The sequence below is a fragment of the Pecten maximus genome, chromosome 16 (assembly GCF_902652985.1).
Source record: "Pecten maximus chromosome 16, xPecMax1.1, whole genome shotgun sequence".
Lineage (NCBI taxonomy): Eukaryota > Metazoa > Mollusca > Bivalvia > Pectinida > Pectinidae > Pecten > Pecten maximus.
In genome coordinates this window covers 30,418,916-30,439,155 of record NC_047030.1, presented here as the reverse complement: position 1 = coordinate 30,439,155, position 20,240 = coordinate 30,418,916, and the positions used below count along the sequence as shown (strand labels likewise).

The 20,240-nt window shown below is 36.0% G+C and overlaps 1 protein-coding gene across 1 annotated transcript in view; it reads left to right on the top strand.

The window, feature by feature from the left end:
• Positions 1–20,240, top strand: part of LOC117345181 (basement membrane-specific heparan sulfate proteoglycan core protein-like) — a 168,047-nt gene that overhangs the window by 11,695 nt on the left and 136,112 nt on the right. Inside the window, 1 exon segment of the mRNA XM_033908186.1 lies at positions 16,391–16,553. Coding sequence (XP_033764077.1) covers positions 16,391–16,553 — 163 coding nt within the window.

Sequence of the window (20,240 nt, the reverse complement as noted above, 5' to 3'; positions counted from 1 at the left end):
CCTCATTTTTTTGTTAAATGGATCTTTTTATGTATGGATGATAATTTTGAGTAAATAAATTGTAGTTTTAATGAATTGAATTGTATTAAATTGGATGACATGAAAAGGGGAAAAAAATGATGAAAACTGACAATGCTTTTTACTATAGATAGGGGTCTGATGTACATCATCTTATCATCATTTTGAAAAATTGGTCAGTTTATGGTCAGTGATGATACACTTGACCGATGAAGAGTATCTTCCTTAACTCCAGGACATCTAGCCAGGCGATCCTTTGTACAGGTAAAAACAGTCGCAACAGGTGAAAATTACATCTGTTCTGTTTGTTCTGAACCCCTGGGCAGAAAACGTCCCAAAGTCATCCACTTATCTGATACAGACTATAGTCTGATTCAGGTATGCTGTATTCTGGATCACCTGCTAGAGGACTACATGTACCTAAAGGCCAAAAAATACAGGTGTTTATTTATAGAAAAGAATTTTTAATATTCTGGAAGAAATATTATAATAATAAACATCATTTAAATCATATTTTTCATTATCTGGTACATGATTTGAATAGCCTTGCTCAACAGTTTTCTACACTTGGTGCATTGAAGGTTCATCGACGATTTACATAGTTCATTGAAACCTGTAAATTTATTCTCTATGATTCCCTTTTACAAGCTACCATGCAGTTTATAAATAATGTAATGGGAAAGGTTGAAATAGATCTACATCATGATCATGTGGTGACAGGAGACATCATGATGGGCACCACATGTGGTGACAGAGGACATCATGAGGGGTTCCACGTGTGGTGACGGAGGACATCATAATGGGTTTCACATGTGGTGACAGAGGTATCATGAGGGGTTCCATATGTGGTGATGGGAGACATCATGATGGGCACCACATGTGGTGATGGGAGACATCATGAGGGGGTCACATGTGTGATGGGAGACATCATGATGGACTCCACATGTGGTGATGGGAGACATCATGATGGGTTCCACATGTGGTGATGGGAGACATCATGATGAGTTCCACATGTGGTGATGGGAGACATCATAAGGGGGTCACATGTGGTGATGAGAGACATCATGATGGGGTCACATGTGGTGATGGGAGACATCATGATGGACTCCACATGTGGTGATGAGAGACATCATGATGGGGTCACATGTGGTGATGGGAGACATCATGATGGACTCCACATGTGGTGATGAGAGACATCATGAGGGGGTCACATGTGGTGATGGGAGACATCATGATGGACTCCACATGTGGTGATGGGAGACATCATGATGAGTTCCACATGTGGTGATGGGAGACATGATGGGTTCCACATGTGGTGATGAGAGACATCATGATGGACTCTACATGTGGTGATGGGAGACATCATGAGGGGGTCACATGTGGTGATGGAGGACATCATAATGGGTTCCACATGTGGTAACATGACATCATGAGGGGTTCCACATGTGGTGACGGAGAACATTATGAGGGGGTTCAGCATGTGGTGACGGAGGACATCATGAGGGGTTCCACATGTGCTGATGGGAGACATCATGATGGGTTCCACATGTGGTGATGAGAGACATCATGATGGGTTCCACATGTAGAGCCACAGAAACACTGATTCATGAATTTACTTTTTGTTTTGGATTGTTCATTATGTGTCCAGCATTAAGATTTGAACATCATGAAAAGTTTATACAACAGTAATTTAACTTTTTCTTCATCAAAAAAGGAAATATTAAATAAATTTTAATGTTGGTTTTGCACTGAACCCCGGGCCTGCCCCAGCTTCATCAAAATTCCTTAACTCAGGATTTTGCATCGGAAATCAGTGCAGAATTTATGGAAAGATCCTACTTAAGGAAAGTTCCTGAATGTAGTTTAGGAATTTCTTGAATAAGGAACATTAATGAAGCCGGGCCTGGCCCCTATCACAGATAAAACCCTGGTATAACCTGAAATGTCAGGGTGCATGTGAGGAAGGAACGAACTGTTGGTTTAAGCATGGAGATAACTCTTGTTTGGTTTGACCTCGAGTCAATATTTCCGTTGATTATACAGTTCAGGTTGTAATATGTTTGTTTAAGCCAAATATTAAACATTGGAGTTGTAGAAAACTGATAATACCCGATGGCTTTCATGTATGTTGAGACGCCCCAGTTCTACCCCCCTAATATGTCACCTGAGTAGATATAACCATCGCAGACGTGATCTTTTTCACCCTTGTTTCCGTAATATGTACGTTTGAGTACATAAAAGGCTACCTTGTTATCTTTTATCAAGATTTAACGCTATGTCAGCACTTTTATCAGTAAACTTTTTTTCAAGAAAGTTCCTGTATTATATGTAATGCTATCTCGTATTAATTATGGTTTTGGCCTTTCTAAGATATTAAAATCTGTTGATATTCTGGGAATAAAAATGCTGTTGAATTGGGTCAACATATGAATGAAATTTTGCTTATTGAATGTTGACCATTTCTACCTATTTAAGCCAAAATTCAGTTTTGTTTCTTGCATTTGTATGTGGTTCAATGATAAATGGAATAAAATCTACAAACTGTCAACAGCAGTTTCATAAAAAAAAAAAATATCAAAATTTAGGTCAGTTGTCAGTTGTAATTTCATGTTTAAAATTGTAACTATAAAGTTAAAACTAATATGTCATGCAGACAGACCGAGTTTATGCGGGGAGTTGATCATGTTGGTGGGGATGAAGGAGCGGGAGGTATCGATTTCTGTCTGTAGAAGGGAAGGTGACAGTTCCGCACAAAAAACACTGACACAAAAAAACGTGTTCTGTTGACTTGGCCTTTTGTAATGGAGGCCGACCCCGGTGACCCCTGGGACATATCAGTGTGCCCATCGGTAGGCAGGTTACCTGTGCCCAGGATCAAACACCCCACGCAGATATATGCTGCACTATTGTGAAACATTGGCATGTAGGTCATCTGTTAAAATAGCATAAATCATGTCAGGTAACAGGTGACAAGTCGTGTTCTTGTGGGTCGACTGTTTCCACTATCATCATGTCTACAAGGGTAGTTTTACGGTGTTGTAATTGTCAAATTTCAATTCAGAACATGTGATTTGTTGTCTGATAAAAAAGAGTTTTAAACACTTACTTTAAAAATTTAGGTTATGTATTCTTATCGTTCATGTTCTATATTCAAACCAGGTGTCCTCATTGTTAAAAAGAAATGTTTAGCTTTTTAGCCCCCCACTGTTTGTATAGGTATGATAACACACACTTTTTATTGTGATTCAACAGAAAAGCGTGCCGATAGCAAACATTACATGTTCAGGGTTTTTTTCAGTTCAGGTAACAATGAAATATATGTCGCTTTTGTAAGATGTTTCCTTCAAATTTTCATTTTCAAAGTTTGAAGACTAAATGATAATTGAAAGCTGTATAATTTGAGGGTATAAAAATAGATGTTTTTTGTTTGAAAGTAAGAATTAATTTTCTTGGCATGAGCCAGTCCTCATTACCAGTAAACATGGAGTTGGGATATTTTAGTGACTGCAAGTCTCTGTGAGTATTAAGGTTTCAAATCCAATCTGGGCCCAGTTGCCTAATATACCAACTCATGATCATGTTTCAAGTATAGAGAAACATATACATATATATATATGTAAACTTTAAAATGCCAAGAAGTGTCATTTTCAGTGACAAAGACATAAAAAAGGAATTATTTCCATATACCATATTCAAGTTTAATCAATGTTCCAAATTAAGGAAATTTCCCATTGGAAGACTTATCAGAGTTTAGGAAAAACCTGTAATTATCTGAAACTTTCCTTAAAATTTTGTGATGTTTTTCTTTGTAAATTTTTAGTTAAGGAATTGACTGGGGCCAGTCAGCTCAATTGGTAAGGGTACTGGTGTTTGTTTTGAGATCAAAGGTTCTTGGTTTGAATCCCTGTTTGACCTAGTTAATTATACATAACTTGTGTAGGTGTATAGATTGTGTCGGTTGTGTCTTTTCATTTTACCTATCAAAAAGATATATTGTCTGTTTACCAAGAAAACATATATCCCATAATTTTACCTATCAATAAGATAGACTGTTTACATACTGATTATCACATTATTTTACCTATCAATAGATCAAAAGCATGCTTGAATGTGGGAGATTTTTTCCTCTTCCTGCAGCTATCGGAACAGATTCCAGCATTTATCTGACGTAAAGTGACACTCAAGTCTGACACGAGATTGATAACGATTCCTTCCGTGTATTGGGTGTTCTAGCCGTACTTAAACACTGGCTCGAGTACAAATTAGAAAAAAGTGATGAAAGTGATTTGGCAGAACTGGTAGATATGTAACCCTTACAGATAAAGAAACGAGATTTACCTTGCATTGTGCAGTGTATAAACTGTCTGCAGGTTCTGACTGTCAGAAGCCCAGGTACCAAAAGGTTGTATGTTAACTTTCAAGGTCAATGAGAATTACAAAAAACTCACACGACTCCTGATTATGACTTGATACACCTATTTATAGAACAATTGTTGTAGTCATTAGTCCCCACCAGAGCACTAATTACGGAAGATACTCTGGCCGTCAGAGTCTGAGTGTCAACTTGTCCAAAGTATTTCTTTTATCTTTTCATCTACAACTTTCAACTTGTTCTAAAGCATACAAGAATTTCTTGTATTTTATCACTAACACAAGTGCCAAACATGGCATGTGTTCTTAATATTCAGGTTATGGATTACAGAATACGTGTTTTGTACCAATTTTTGTGGGTGAGGACCCCTTTGGAGAGTCATATACTGAAATTGCGTTGTAGTTGGCCTAAGTTCCTTTTAGCACAATCATCCTTTTAACAGTGCTAGAGAAAATACAGAGAAGAGAAAAAGGTGGTACATTTTACAAAGTCATGCCCCTTTGTTCACCCGATGTCACACATATTGTTCAGACAATGTTATATACAATCTGGGTAAACTGTCAAAGATTTAAGTTATCTCCCCTTACTATATACATAGTTATGGCCCTTAGTATGTTAACGATACAAAAGGGATAGGAGGTGTGTGATTTTGGAGTGTTTGAATTTTTTGTCTTATTATTAGCTGCACCTGGTCCAAAGGACCAACTGGTCAGCTCATGCTATACCGTGGCGTCTCTCGTCCTTCCGTCTTGTCAACAATTGACTTCTTCTTCACAACCGCTGATCGGAAACCAAAATGAGTCAATTTAGCTCTATTGATATAAACAACTTCTCTGAGCAATGGATATTGCTCATATTTGCCTGGTGGCATCACTATGGGGTTGATATCAATTTGACTGTATTTGATATAAACAACTTTTTTTTAAACAAAGCAATTCTTTTTTATATACCAAGTAAATCAATTTTAGATCCTTAACTGGGAAAGTGGTTATCATATCATTCAAATAGAAGTTTTTTGTCATATTTAGTGAAATATCCAGGTGAGCGATACAGGCCTATAGGCCTCTTGTATATTTTCTGTTATTTCATAGAACTCTTTTAATTTTGTAAAAGTAATCTGCTTCGTTGGTATAGGTAGCATACATCCTTAACTGTAGTATATTTAAATATGATTAACCTGTGTAAGAGTACAGTTTAACATTTGACCTATTTATTTCTTCAGTATGTATATTAATAGATCTGAACATTCTATATTATGATATTGGTTGCTCCACAAACAAACAGTGTCCCTTATCTAAGGACATTATTGCTGTTTGAGACCCTGAGCAAACACGGGGCTTTCAAATGGCTGATAAACTGGTCAACTTCAAACTTCATGTTACATGTACTTCATTTTCTGATAGTCTTACATTTCCTAAATTTGAAAACAGAAGTCAAACCTGTGATAAAGTTTCACTTTAGTTTTGAGTGGAAGGGATTAATTTAAAGTGTTCATAAAATGAAAATGGAGGTTCCTGATTCGAAATATTTTGTAATAATGTTGTGTTTGGGTATGTGGTGTCTGTGGATACAGGGAAGATGGCTAACCTAGTGTTAGTATTAATGTTCCTGTCACTGCATGGGGTACAACTGATACCTCCCATTCATAATTTACCGTATTTCACCTACATATTTCCCAGTCTGTTGCAAATCTTATAGTTTTTAGGAGGTAAACTTGCAATCGCCTTTTGTCTCGTCGTCTGCTATGCATAAACAATTTACATTTTCGATTTATTCTGAGAAACTTCTGAGTCTGAGTTCCAACAAAATTTCCCTGAAATCTTCCAAAGGTCAGCCAAACTTATGAATTACATGGTCTCCTATCACCAAGATATGGGAGGCAAGGCAAAGAGAGTCACATTGATGGAAATTAAAAAAAAATGGTAGAATAAAATACTCTATATTGAAGTGTCATAAGGTGCTTTACCAAAATTGTGAATTTCATGACCCTGGGGTCTCATGTTTTCTTCTGGAGATGGTGTGTGCAAGGAAGTTATTTTTGAACATCATTTGTTGAATTGTCAGTGGAAATAATTAAAATTTCATTAGAATTAGCAGTATATGATGAAAGTTTGATGGTATGCACATATTGATCCTGACTGACCCCCAGGGGCTGAAGGGTGGGGCCAAAATAAGTCAAATTGACTGAAATATTTCAGAATTCATGATCAGGTAACTGTTCAGGCCCTGTGGGCCTATTGTTTTATCATTGTGTTCTATCTTTCATCATTCTATATTTATCTGCCAATAAACCTAAGCCTCAGGGGATAAACCCTCCCAATGCTTACGAATGCCATTTCGTTGTCCTGTATAAATACAATATGTACTGTAGGTTTTAGACTGGCCACAAGACCCTAATTAAGTTCTTTTTGGTAAGAATTTGCCAAGCTAAATTCTATACTAGATTATCTCCCCCTAGTTTTGTTTCTAGAATCAGACATATCCTAGGGACCAAATCATAAAGCTCAATTTTATTTATGATTTTAATATTCTAGAGACAAGGGGCCAGTCTATGTAGGTTTCTGTAGATGTGTTACAAGAGAGGGTAAATTTGACCGGGACTCGAACCTGGGCCCTCCAAACTTTAGACTAATGCTCTAATATAACCTTTTAAGCTAGTTAACCACGGATGTTCAGCCTAGTCCAGTTTCTCAACATTTTCCCTATTGTTCAACAAAGACTTTAACCCTGAAGACACGCACAAGACCCTATATACCAGCAGCCTTGGTATATTCAGTTCTGCACCAAATGTAACTCGAGAGGGAAAATGCAATGTCCAGATGGGGACTCGAACCCGGGGCATCTGACGGACACTTTTATCATTTGAGCTAGCTACCTGGTCATGCATTTATATAATTAGCCCAGTCCAGTTCTGCTACATTCAAGTGGAATGTAATTGAGGTGTTTATTACAGTAAATATGGTATTTTTGATGCTGGTGATGTTTGGAATGTGATGTAGGGCCGGTTTATCTGTATAAATACGGTACAGGTTACCGATGGTAACTGAAGAGAACAGGTGTGTATTGTGGTGATATTGGCACCTCTCCTGATAAACTTCTTATCCTGTACATATGTCTTCATTTCCCAGTAATTGTTGTTTTCCTTTCCACATTCTTACTCTCCCAGGAGAGACAAGCTAAATCAGCACTGGTCTACTCGCCAGTGAAAGGATATCAGATGTATGAAGCCCAGTAAGAAGAAAACTTTAACTGTGTAACTGTCAGTCAAAGTTCTGTTCTGAGATTTTATTGGAAATTCTGACTTTAAGTTGTCAGCGTATAATTTTAGTAGAATTTCTAGAATTTGTTTCAGATTTCCTTTCCATAATGTGCTTGAGTGTTGAAAATTCTTGACAATAATTTGACTGATACAGTTTCGCTCCCATCTGCTGGAATGGCTGAACCGCCAGCAGTTGAAGTTGGGAGAGAATGGCATGCTGTAAAAGAATTCATGTCCTTTTGGGTTTCTGTGATTTGTTCTGACAGAAATATTCTTTATTTGTCTGGAATCTAATTGTCTTAGGATATAAATCAAAGATTTGGTGATATAGAGAGGTCTTTTCTAAATCTCTGACCTAGCCTTACCAAGCTATATATACGGTATGTATATTATGGTGATTTGAGTTTGTAAATAAATAAATTGTGCTTGCATGTGTATAAATGGAGCATTTTGCGATCATTTCAAATACATTCACAAATACTGTTGTATATATAAGAAGGTAGCTAGTAGCATGATGATTCAATGTTACTGAATTCAGACAGTCTGGCCTTAATAACACAAAAATCTGCCCTATTAAACAAATTTTTTGTTGTGGAAGATATTCCACTGGTAAAATGCTATTGCTATTTTGATATTCATATGATAATAGGATGCATTCGGAGTATTTCTTTACCATGCAGAGGTGTTGACTGGTGAGAAATTTGATACTTAACTGCTCCAGTATATACATACGCATAGACACAAAAAATGGCCATTGTACGTGTTACGGGACAAAATACAATAGATAAATCACTTTCTTCAATTCTTTTTGGACGACTGCCAGTTTGTTACATAATGCTTGTCTAGGAGTTTGCATAATCATATAGATAGTGTCCTTTCATGATGTAACGAACTTCTCAGCCTTGATTTAGAGATTGAAAAAATATGACAGACTAGAACTTATGACGTTCAACATCTTTAATTGGTCATAATTATATATAAGCCAAGCTTGTTGGTTGCGGACAAAATTGATTCGAGTTTAAGTGACTTGCGATTGCAAGCATTCAGAGTCTGAATAAACATTACTTTTTATGATTTTATTTCCTGATTTGGAGGACAATAAGAGATGGGATATTTTGAAAAAAGTGAAAAAAGATGTAATTTCACCGAAATTGTGAAATATGAATATTTTGCTTTTAAGCTATAAGCACTTAACCAAGTGAGTCATAAAGTTGTAGATGTCTTAAATGTAAACCACAATATTACTCAAGCTTTTCAGACGAATTTGTCGAGAATAAATCATGGAAAAAAAGTCGATGCTTGATTTATATACAATAAACATTGATAATGGGACCTTATTCTTGTAAACATAGGGTCAAGTGTGTAAACACAGAGGCGCTATTATCTTAGTGGGACAAAAGTTAACAATGGTAACGAGTTATAGCACGGATGTCATGCTTGGTCGGCCGACAAAGATGTCATTATGTCGGGGCCCAAAGTTACATTCACTAAACTACTTCATTGTACATATATGCACGATGATGTGTGTACAAACATAAACCGTGTTTATGTATACTTCGCTGTTAATGTATGAATACATAGTTATATGTTGGTTGACTTGTTCACAGGATTTTAATTCATAAAACAAAAATGTCAGAAGGAATTTTATCCCAAGCAAAAACACAAACTGTTCAGTCATCATTCAAGGATAGAAATGTATGGATACTAATAGGTAATGATAATTACCCAAGTCTGGATTCCTGTGTCATTAAAGTGACATAAACTCATCAAATTACCTCCCTTTAAGTGTGTAATTATCTCCCTTTAGGAGGAACACCAGTCTTCCATGCATTACTTCCCTTTTGTCAATTTCTATATCTGGGTAGACTAAATATATGGTAGGATGGTCAGATAGCACACTGGATAACAATTATACTTATACATGTATTTCACCAAGATGGCCAGGATTTATTTTCCGTGTCAAATGTGAAAAGATATGGGGTTACAGGTCTAGCGTCATGTTTTTCTGGGTAATCAATTTCCTCCTATATAAGTAACCCCTGTACCTTTCTATCCAGACTAGCAGGAACTCAATTTTTGTTGTATTGTTAAAATCTCTTTGCTTCTTGTAAAATAAATCTCAGTTCATTATTTTCATCCATTTGTATATTGGGTAAATTGTTAAAAGTAAAACAAAAAAATTGCGCAAAGACTCAAATAAATAAAATATAAAAACCAATTATCTTTTCACTTAAGAAGAATTGGATATGGTGATATCAATAAAAAAAAATTGAACCCTGATCTTTTAAACTTCTGATTTGACAAGGCTTGTTCAAGAGATTCTTAATCAGACTTAAGTTTGTTGTTTCAAAGTCAACACAGTTTTCAAAATATGCTAGATTGAAAGAAACTTCAACAATAAGGAACTGTAAAGGTAAAAGTACATTGTAGTTCAGCATTATGTTATTATGAGGAAGTTTTCGTACCGAGTCAAAAGCTATTTATGTATCCTTAATTCTTTTTATAATTCATATAGTCGATATTGTTCAATTAATAAGGTGTGTATTTGAATATCGGAAAATTATTACTCAAATCAAATAACCCTGGTGAATTTAAAAGTGAGAATAGAAAAATTGTATATTTACACTTCCTATGAATGAGCTATTTTGAATTTATGAGTTTACTGGATACACAAATGTTGCGCCCTTTTTTATCATTTATATACACAAAAGTTTTCTGTTTGCGATAGGCCGTGGTCCTTCTTCATATTCACTTTGTTAAATTAAGTGGAGTCAACGTACATAGGGAATTAAGATATTTGCTCAGTCAGAAATATATCTTAAAGGTCATCACAACCTTACGTTCATGTCACAGTAAATACTTGATTTTAATTTCATACTTAATTTAAAATGTTCCATTAACTTAATTTGCTTAAGGGCTGCATGTGTAGTTTTATCAGTAAACAAATTTGAAAAGGTTTTATGACTAACATATATTGCTATTAAATTCTACTTAAAATTATCAAATTAAACCTGCATAAGAACTCTCTCAACTATCATGACTCCATTTTCTATTAAGTAATATGTCGTATGCATTTATATCATGTGTTTATAAAACCGACAATCAGTAGCCAGAGTTTCACTGCGATAGAAGATTTCAAGCATGTTGTCCAGGTGCTGTTGGCATATGCATGGGAAGAGTTTCTAATCTTATAAGTTTGGTCATCTTGACAAAGAAATTCTTTATTCCATATTCTAAAAAAATCTTAAAAATTTCTTCCTTAACATAGGGTGGTGCAGATTTACCTGATTTCAAAATTGTGAAATTAAGTTTGATGTCATAATTTTAAGAAAGAATTTTTTAATGAGATACAAAACACATAAAAATATGTTTGCTTTTGAAATATGTTTTTACAAAGATTGAAAAGGTTTTTGCAGTTTTATTATGTGACTCTCTATACCAATATCCCCGAGCACGGCTGACCTAATAAAAGAATTTGTACGGAGGGCCACACACCAACCCAGACAGGGTGTAATCTACCCTGGTTTGGGGACAACTCGAGGCAGGTTTATTTTGATACCATCCTAGTATAAAGCAACATGTCTGTCTCGGTAGGTCGGGCGGTGGTGGGTACAATGCTTAACAACGGTGTTAAAAACTGGGTTTACAAGGGATAAATTTCATATGTGAATAAAAAAAGAATAAAAAATGAACAAAAAACTCTTCTTGGACATTGTAATTGATTATTTTGATACTGAAAATTTCATTGAGACAAGATATGAAAAAACAGGACAATGATAAAAAAAGTTTGGTCAGTAATTAAAAGTCACTTTTAATTAGATCTTAGAAAGGCTGAAGGGATTTTTTTGTCGTCTGCATATATAGTATCAGTTATAACAGTGGAAAGAAGTTTCGAAAAGTATTTCTAAGAATTCTTTATAATTGAGGGATAAAATATGGAAGAGAAATTAAAACTCACGTTTTGTGGGTTTGTGGACGTAGGTTTGAAAAAGCAAGAGATCGTAAAATGTTCAGAATTTATAGCTAGCTATATAGTGGTATTTCTCAAGGAAATCAACGATTTGCATTGCATTATTAAAAGGAGGTAAGCTAATATAGTCATTGTAAGGTTGTTGAATTGGGCTCGAGACCGATGTCCAATATCTACACAATAAGGGTGATTGATATCTCTTTAGTGAGAGTTCTCTTTAGTGAGAGAGTTTAGTGACCACAAGTCCACACAAAAAAGTGATTACACTTGAAGGCAGATCTGTTGGCTATTTACTTCTGTATCATAATTTTTTGGTCCATAATGCTTGCCAACATTTATAAAAATTCCATGGAAGAAATTGTGCTTATTCAAAATTTCAAGCCTAAGAAATGAAGTCCTTTTTTTCCCAACAAAAACAACAGCAAAACCATTGATCTAACTCAAAATTGTAAAAAAGTGGCCGAGATATGAACACATTTTTTAACAGGCAGGGTGAAGGAAACATTGCTTGAATATATGGATAGCTTTTCCAGGGCACAAAGGGGGTTGCAGCTAGATAAAAGTATTTCATTTTCAGAGAGAGGAAAAAAATAAAAAAAAAAAAAAAAAATTTTTTAAAGTTTTCATTATTTTTTTGTAAACCTACTTGTATTAATTTCCTGTTCATACATATACCATCCAATATTCCTGTGTTTTTGTAAGGCTAATTAAATTGATATGGGGAAAAAGGTGGCGGAGGGGTCAGAACTTGCAGGAGGTCAGGTATTTTGCATATTTTGACCAGAACTTCTAATTCAATCTCTGACTCTGTTGGACATTACGATACAAAACAGTTGACACCTGGGAAGTCTGTTAAGGTTAATATGTAAAGGCATCCATATACTGAAGTAAGTTCAGGACGTCTACCCCACCAGAGAATTTGAAACTCTAGGGTGTCAAGTCACACGGCCTACTTTACCGACTACCTGAACTACAAGAGCTTGAATTTCAGTTTAGAATTATTTCAGTAATACAGAAATTTTAAAATAACATAACATTACCTTCTAATTATTTCTAATTATACTTGTAAATTAGAAACTAATGCTCGTTTCATTTTGAGATAATGTGGTATTAAAGACGAATAAATACCAGATAAGAAGAAAAAGCTAACAAATCTTGAAAATATTGGTTTTCTATTTGTTATTTGGGCATAATGTTAAAAAATATTAGCAGCTTAATTACATGTTGAATAGATTTTGTTTTTGTAAAATATGAGAATATTAAACAAATAATGAAATAAAAAGAGACAATTTTCAAATATGAAAAAAAAAAATAAAAAAATTTAATTGAAAACAAAAATAAAAGAAAGTGGTTTTAAGCTAACAATGCTGTGAAAATTTGATCCCAGAAATTTAAATTCTCTTCCTTTTGTCGTTGAGAGATAAAATATGTCAATGTGTATACAGGAAACATGATACTGAATCGAAATAAAAATGGAGGTACTTGTATGATGAATGACTTTCTTACTAAAAGGTTATCAACCTTTTTTTGAAGTAAAAAAAAAGTTAAAAAGGACTTGAATTCGATTTTGTGTATGACCCATATATAAGTGATTGATGGGTGTATATATATACGGGCCATCTATATTGGTCACCAACAGTCGACCAAGGTTTCTCTTGATAACAATGCATACAGGAATAAGTTCAGCTTTTAGGTTTATTACTTTTAAATTATAAAATCATTACATTTTCATTTAAAAGTTGCTTTAGAACTCTGAAAAATTCATAGGAGCGATATCCAGTCACATTAACCAAGAAATGATTGGCCGATTTGGCCTCGTGACACAATTGGTAAACAGTACTGTATTTATCCACAAATGAGCCCCCTGTCAACAAACAAGCCTCCTGTCCACAAATGAGTCCTCCACAAATGAGTCCCTGTCCACAAATGAGCCTCTGGCCACAAATGAGCCTCTGGCCACAAATGAGCCCCGGTCCATAAATGAGCCTCTGGCCACAAATGAGCCCCTGGCCACAAATGAGCCCCTGTCCACAAATGAGACCTGTCCACAAATGAGCCCCTGGCCACAAATGAGCCCTTGTCCACAAATGAGCCCCTGTCCACAAATGAGCCCTGTCCACAAATGAGCCCTATCCACAAATGAGCCCTTGTCCACAAATGTGCCCCTGTCCTGAAATGAGCCCCTGGCCACAAATGAGCCTCTTGCCACAAATGAGCCCCTTGGCATAAATGAGCTCTGAGGCCTTCCCACAATGAGTTCCCTGCCCACAATGAGCTCCTGTCAACAAATGAGCCCTTTCCTCGAGCAAGCTGTCTTCATTCTGACAGAATCATCAATTTTAAGGGGAAGTGTGTGGTTTGATCCATTATGGCCATCCTGTGTTGTCCTGTTGTGTCCTAGCATGGGCCAGGCACCTCCAGCCTGAATATTATCTAGTGAGGTAGCCACTAGCTACAACGATGTGCCTCAAAATTACCCTGGCTGTTCATGGAGTAATATAAGAATCAAACCAGCAAGCAAGGACTTATCCTAAATCAGACACTTATTGGGGTGTACATATTTTTTCATTATTAAGAACATTAATAGGGCTACAGTTCGAAATAAAACAAAATTTTTATTTTCCAAGTTCAAACTTGTGTCTTGTGTGGTCCTAGTTTTCAGTGTGATTAGCCCTGATGACAATCTTCACCTTTTCAGTGTAGTGTGTGTACATATCACTAACTTGGTATACAGAACATTATACACAGACCACAGTAATCATATCCAGGTTCTTGGGTTTGTGCGAGTTTTATGGGTGTCTGCATCAACATCGTCACTCTTCCACTGATTTCACGGTGGCTGGCAGTGATTTTCTCCTTCACTGACTTTCTCCAAACGTAAATCTTATATATCAAATTTTTATGCATGTAGACAGAAAAGGAAAAATTGTCTAGTGTGCCGGATATGGATTTATACCTTAAATTTGATGATTTATCTTGCTTACCTGTCGTTTTCCTACCTATGATCTGTCGGATAAGGAGATGTTTATGACAGGTCATGCCCACCTGTCTCTGTTGTCACGTCCAAATAAACCATTTTAAAGTTTTAAATTCTAAAAATTTATTAGTAGACAAATTTCTAGGTTACCATTTTCACTCATTGAAAAGAGCAAAGATTATCAAAACAATATTATGGTATGTATTAATGTTATTGTCTGGGGTGAACAGTTTATTATATACAATAAAAGTTGAGTATACATTGAATATATATAGTTTAACCCTTTCACCCCCTATTTACCATATTGGACTTCAAATGATGAATGAATGGTAGAGTCCAATATAGTTTCCTTGGGTTGAAAAGGGTTAAGTGGATAAAGATGTAAAATTTTGAATTGCAGTATTACTTAATGTTCAGATTCAGCATTTAAACGTAATCATCAGGATATTTATGTACTTTTGTGTTCAGGAAATCGTCCTATTTACTTAACTGTTCCAGCAATTCAAACTATTTGAAATTTACCACTTGTGTTAAATAATCAAATCTTCGGGATATTTACCACTTGTGTTAAATCATCAAATCTTCGGGATATTTACCACTTGTAATTGTGTTAAATCATCAAATCTTCGGGATATTTACCACTTGTGTTAAATAATCAAATCTTCGGGATATTTACTTTTATATTGAAGTATAACAATCCTTTACCAGTAGTTTTGTGTACAAACGATCAAAATTACTGGACAAACAACAAAATCCACAGAATGATGACATGAACTGTTTTTATTTCATGCTAAATGACCGATGAACAGAACAGTAATTTGTTGACAAATATAGTGTATTCAAGCATTGAAATATACAGGATATATTTCAGTGTAAACGTCTCCGATGGCTGAGTGGTTAAGGTGTCCCGACACTTTATCACTAGCCCTCCACCTCTGGGTTGTGAGTTCGAAACCTACGTTGGGCAGCTAATTGCCAGGTATTGACCGTAGGTCGGTAGTTTTTCTCTGGGTACTCCGGCTTTCCTCCACCTCCAAAACCTAACACGTACTTAAATGACCCTGGCTGTTAAGATGTTTAACAAAATAAACCAAACCGCACCAATTTCTGTGTACAGGGCACCAATCGAATCTAAGGTCAATTTACCGTACTTCTAGTATGTGTAAATATTAGTGGTTCAGTCAGAAATCAAATATCTGGGACATTTAATACTTAGAGGAGTTTTTGACAGGTCATTGGTTTGTGTTCAAATGGAAATGTCTATAACTACACTAAGTGTTCAGTAAGTTCAATTTATAAATGTATAATAAAATTATCTGTTAAGCATGTAAATGAAAAAAGTTTTATCAGAATAGATTGACAAATTTTTCACTATTTTCACCAAATTGTTATAACTAATATAGGGGTACATATAATTGTCTTTTCCACGCCCTTTTATGTACTGTGTTATGCTGAAATTATATCAGACACAATAATACCTCACAAATTTGATGGTTGATTTGGACTTGTTAATACACAAACCAATTTGTAAATTTCCAGAGCTTCTAGAAAAAAACAAACAAAATCTTGATCTTGATCATGTTTGGTGTTCAGTGAGGTAGCCACCAGCTACTACAATAAAAGGTTTCAAATTACTCAGGCTGAACACAGGAAGAATACAACAAATACAACATTATATATACATTATTACAAAATTAAAAGACACTTTCAGAAAATTTTTGAGGGAAGATGAAGGTAGGGTTTTAATTATGAAAATTATCTTTTTTGAAAGCCATTTCTTTTTTTCTTTTGCAGGAAAAAGAAGACTTTGAGTTTGAAGATAGTGATATTAGTGTAAAGAAACGATCTGCTGCTTTAACGGATGATGAGGATTTATTAAATGATGAAGCAGGTTCTACACCGGAGGTGGAAGGCAGCTCACCTGATGACAATAAGGATACTTTAGTAGACTTTCCAGGTAATTCACTTCAAAGAGTCCATCAATCAGGTCACCTTTTAGCATTGCACAGGTGTGCACAGGTGTGCACGGAAGCTTCAGTGGCTTTATAAAATTAAAGACAATTTCTCTTTCTTTTGTGTAAATGTACGATAAGGAATTTCACCCTGAGGGAAAAGGTGACAGACAACCTTCAATTTGAGGGATCTGAAGGTGTAACTCTTCTCGAGGAAATTTTTGATGTGCTCCATGCATACAAATATGTGCATGTATATGCTAATTATCATCATTACGAAGACATGTCAACATTTTAAAGTCTCGCATATACATATATATATATACCCAGTCCCGTTTAGATTTTAACTATGATAACGTGAAATTTGTCAAAACTTAATACTGTACCAATTTAACCGTGTTGTAAATTTTGTGAAAAGGAATTTTTTATTGAATTATAAAAGGCCTGTTGTATATTACTCATGCAGTGAATACGGAAACAACTCCAAGTTAGAAAAAATGTCAGACTTGGAAATCTTGAAGAGATGATTACAGTATTTAACACTGGGATAGACTTCCATAAAGTGTGAAACTGGAGGTTTTATGTTATACAACACAACACGACGTGACCTTGACCCCGATAGAGTGTGGCTTGTAGACACATTTGTTACCTGGTTTTTTTTTACAGGTGAGACAGTAACAGGTAACTAGTGCTTAGTATAAATAAATTACAGGTGTTGGAATGTCACTGATGTGGTTGCCTCCCCTTTAGTTGTGGTGTTGCCAGTTTGACTGCGTTTATCGTGGCTCCTGGGAGATTTATCTCCCGTCCGACCTGAAGAGTTCAGCCATCCGACATTGCCCTAAAAACCCAGACTCCAATCGATCAGGAAAATTTATATATATATTCATCATCGTTCAACTACGACAGCAAATTCAAATCTTTATATATATATATATATATGTAATTCATGTAGTAATGTTACAACAGTACAGATAAGTATATTTTTAGCCCACCATCATCAGATGGTGGGCTATTCAAATCGCCCTGCGTCCGTGGTCCGTCGTCCGTCCGTCCGTCCGTCCCTCCGTCCGTCCCTCCGTCCGTAAACAATTCTTGTTATCGCTAATCCTCAAAAAGTACCTAAGGGATCTTTCTCCAATTTCATATGAAGGTTCCCCTTGGTGTCTAGTTATGCATATTGCATTTTGAGACCAATCGGAAAACAACATGGCCGACAGGCAGCCATCTTGGATTTTGACAATTGAAGTTTGTTATCGCTATTTCTGAGAAAGTGCTGAAGGGATCTTTCTGAACTTTCATATGTAGGTTCTCCTTGGTGCCTAGTTATGCATATTGTGTTTTGAGACCAATTGGAAAACAACATGGCCGACAGGCAGCCATCTTGGATTTTGACAATTGAAGTTTGTTATCACTATTTCTGAGAAAGTACTGAAGGGATCTTTCTGCAATTTCATATGTAGGCTCCCCTTGGTGCCTAGTTATGCATATTGCATTTTGAGACCAATCTGAAAACAACATGGCCGACAGGCAGCCATCTTGGATTTTGACATTTGAAGTTTGTTATCGCTATTTCTGAGAGAGTACTGAAGGGATCTTTCTGATATTTCATATATAGGTTCCCCTTGGTGCCTAGTTATGCATATTGCATTTTGAGACCAATCGAAAAACAACATGGCCGACAGGCAGCCATCTTGGATTTTGACAATTGAAGTTTGTTATCGCTATTTCTGAGAAAGTACTGAAGGGATCTTTCTCAAATTTCATATGTAGGTTCCCCTTGGTGCCTAGTTATGCATATTGTGTTTTGAGACCAATCGGAAAACAACATGGCCGACAGGCAGCCATCTTGGATTTTGACAATTGAAGTTTGTTATCACTATTTCTGAGAAAGTACTGAAGGGATCTTTCTGCAATTTCATATATAGGTTCCCCTTGGTGCCTAGTTATGCATATTGCATTTTGAGACCAATCGGAAAACAACATGGCCGACAGGCAGCCATCTTGGATTTTGACATTTGAAGTTTGTTATCGCTATTTCTGAGAAAGTACTGAAGGGATCTTTCTGAAATTTCATATGTAGGTTCCCCTTGGTGCCTAGTTATGCATATTGCTTTTTGAGACCTATCTGAAAACAACATGGCCGACAGGCAGCCATCTTGGATTTTGACAATTGAAGTTTGTTATCGCTATTTCTGAGAAAGTACAGAAGGGATCTTTCTTAAATTTCATATGTAGGTTCCCCTTGGTGCCTAGTTATGCATATTGCTTTTTGAGACCAATCGGAAAACAACATGGCCGACAGGCAGCCATCTTGGATTTTGACATTTGAAGTTTGTTATCGCTATTTCTGAGAAAGTACTGAAGGGATCTTTCTCAAATTTCATATGTAGGATCCCCTTGGTGCCTAGTTATGCATATTGTGTTTTGAGACCAATCGGAAAACAACATGGCCGACAGGCAGCCATCTTGGATTTTGACAATTGAAGTTTGTTATCACTATTTCTGAGAAAGTACTGAAGGGATCTTTCTGCAATTTCATATATAGGTTCCCCTTGGTGCCTAGTTATGCATATTGCATTTTGAGACCGATCGGAAAACAACATGGCCGACAGGCAGCCATCTTGGATTTTGACATTTGAAGTTTGTTATCGCTATTTCTGAGAAAGTACTGAAGGGATCTTTCTGAAATTTCATATGTAGGTTCCCCTTGGTGCCTTGTTATGCATATTGCTTTTTGAGACCTATCTGAAAACAACATGGCCGACAGGCAGCCATCTTGGATTTTGACAATTGAAGTTTGTTATCGCTATTTCTGAGAAAGTACTGAAGGGATCTTTCTTAAATTTCATATGTAGGTTCCCCTTGGTGCCTAGTTATGCATATTGCTTTTTGAGACTAATCGGAAAACAACATGGCCGACAGGCAGCCATCTTGGATTTTGACAATTGAAGTTTGTTATCGCTATTTCTGAGAAAGTACTGAAGGGATCTTTCTCAAATTTCATATGTAGGTTCCCCTTGGTGCCTTGTTATGCATATTGCATTTTGAGATCAATCGGAAAACAACATGGCCGACAGGCAGCCATCTTGGATTTTGACAATTGAAGTTTGTTATAGCTATTTCTGAGAAAGTACTGTAGGGATCTTTCTCAAATTTCATATGTAGGTTCCCCTAGGAGCCTAGTTATGCATATTGTGTTTTGAGACCAATCAGAAAACAACATGGCCGACAGGCAGCCATCTTGGATTTTGACAATTGAAGTTTGTTATCGCTATTTCTGAGAAAGTACTGTAGGGATCTTTCTCAAATTTCATATGTAGGTTCCCCTTGGTGCCTAGTTATGCATATTGTGTTTTGAGACCAATCGGAAAACAACATGGCCGACAGGCAGCCATCTTGGATTTTGACAATTGAAGTTTGTTATCACTATTTCTGAGAAAGTACTGAAGGGATCTTTCTGCAATTTCATATATAGGTTCCCCTTGGTGCCTAGTTATGCATATTGCATTTTGAGACCGATCGAAAAACAACATGGCCGACAGGCAGCCATCTTGGATTTTGACATTTGAAGTTTGTTATCGCTATTTCTGAGAAAGTACTGAAGGGATCTTTCTGAAATTTCATATGTAGGTTCCCCTTGGTGCCTTGTTATGCATATTGCTTTTTGAGACCTATCTGAAAACAACATG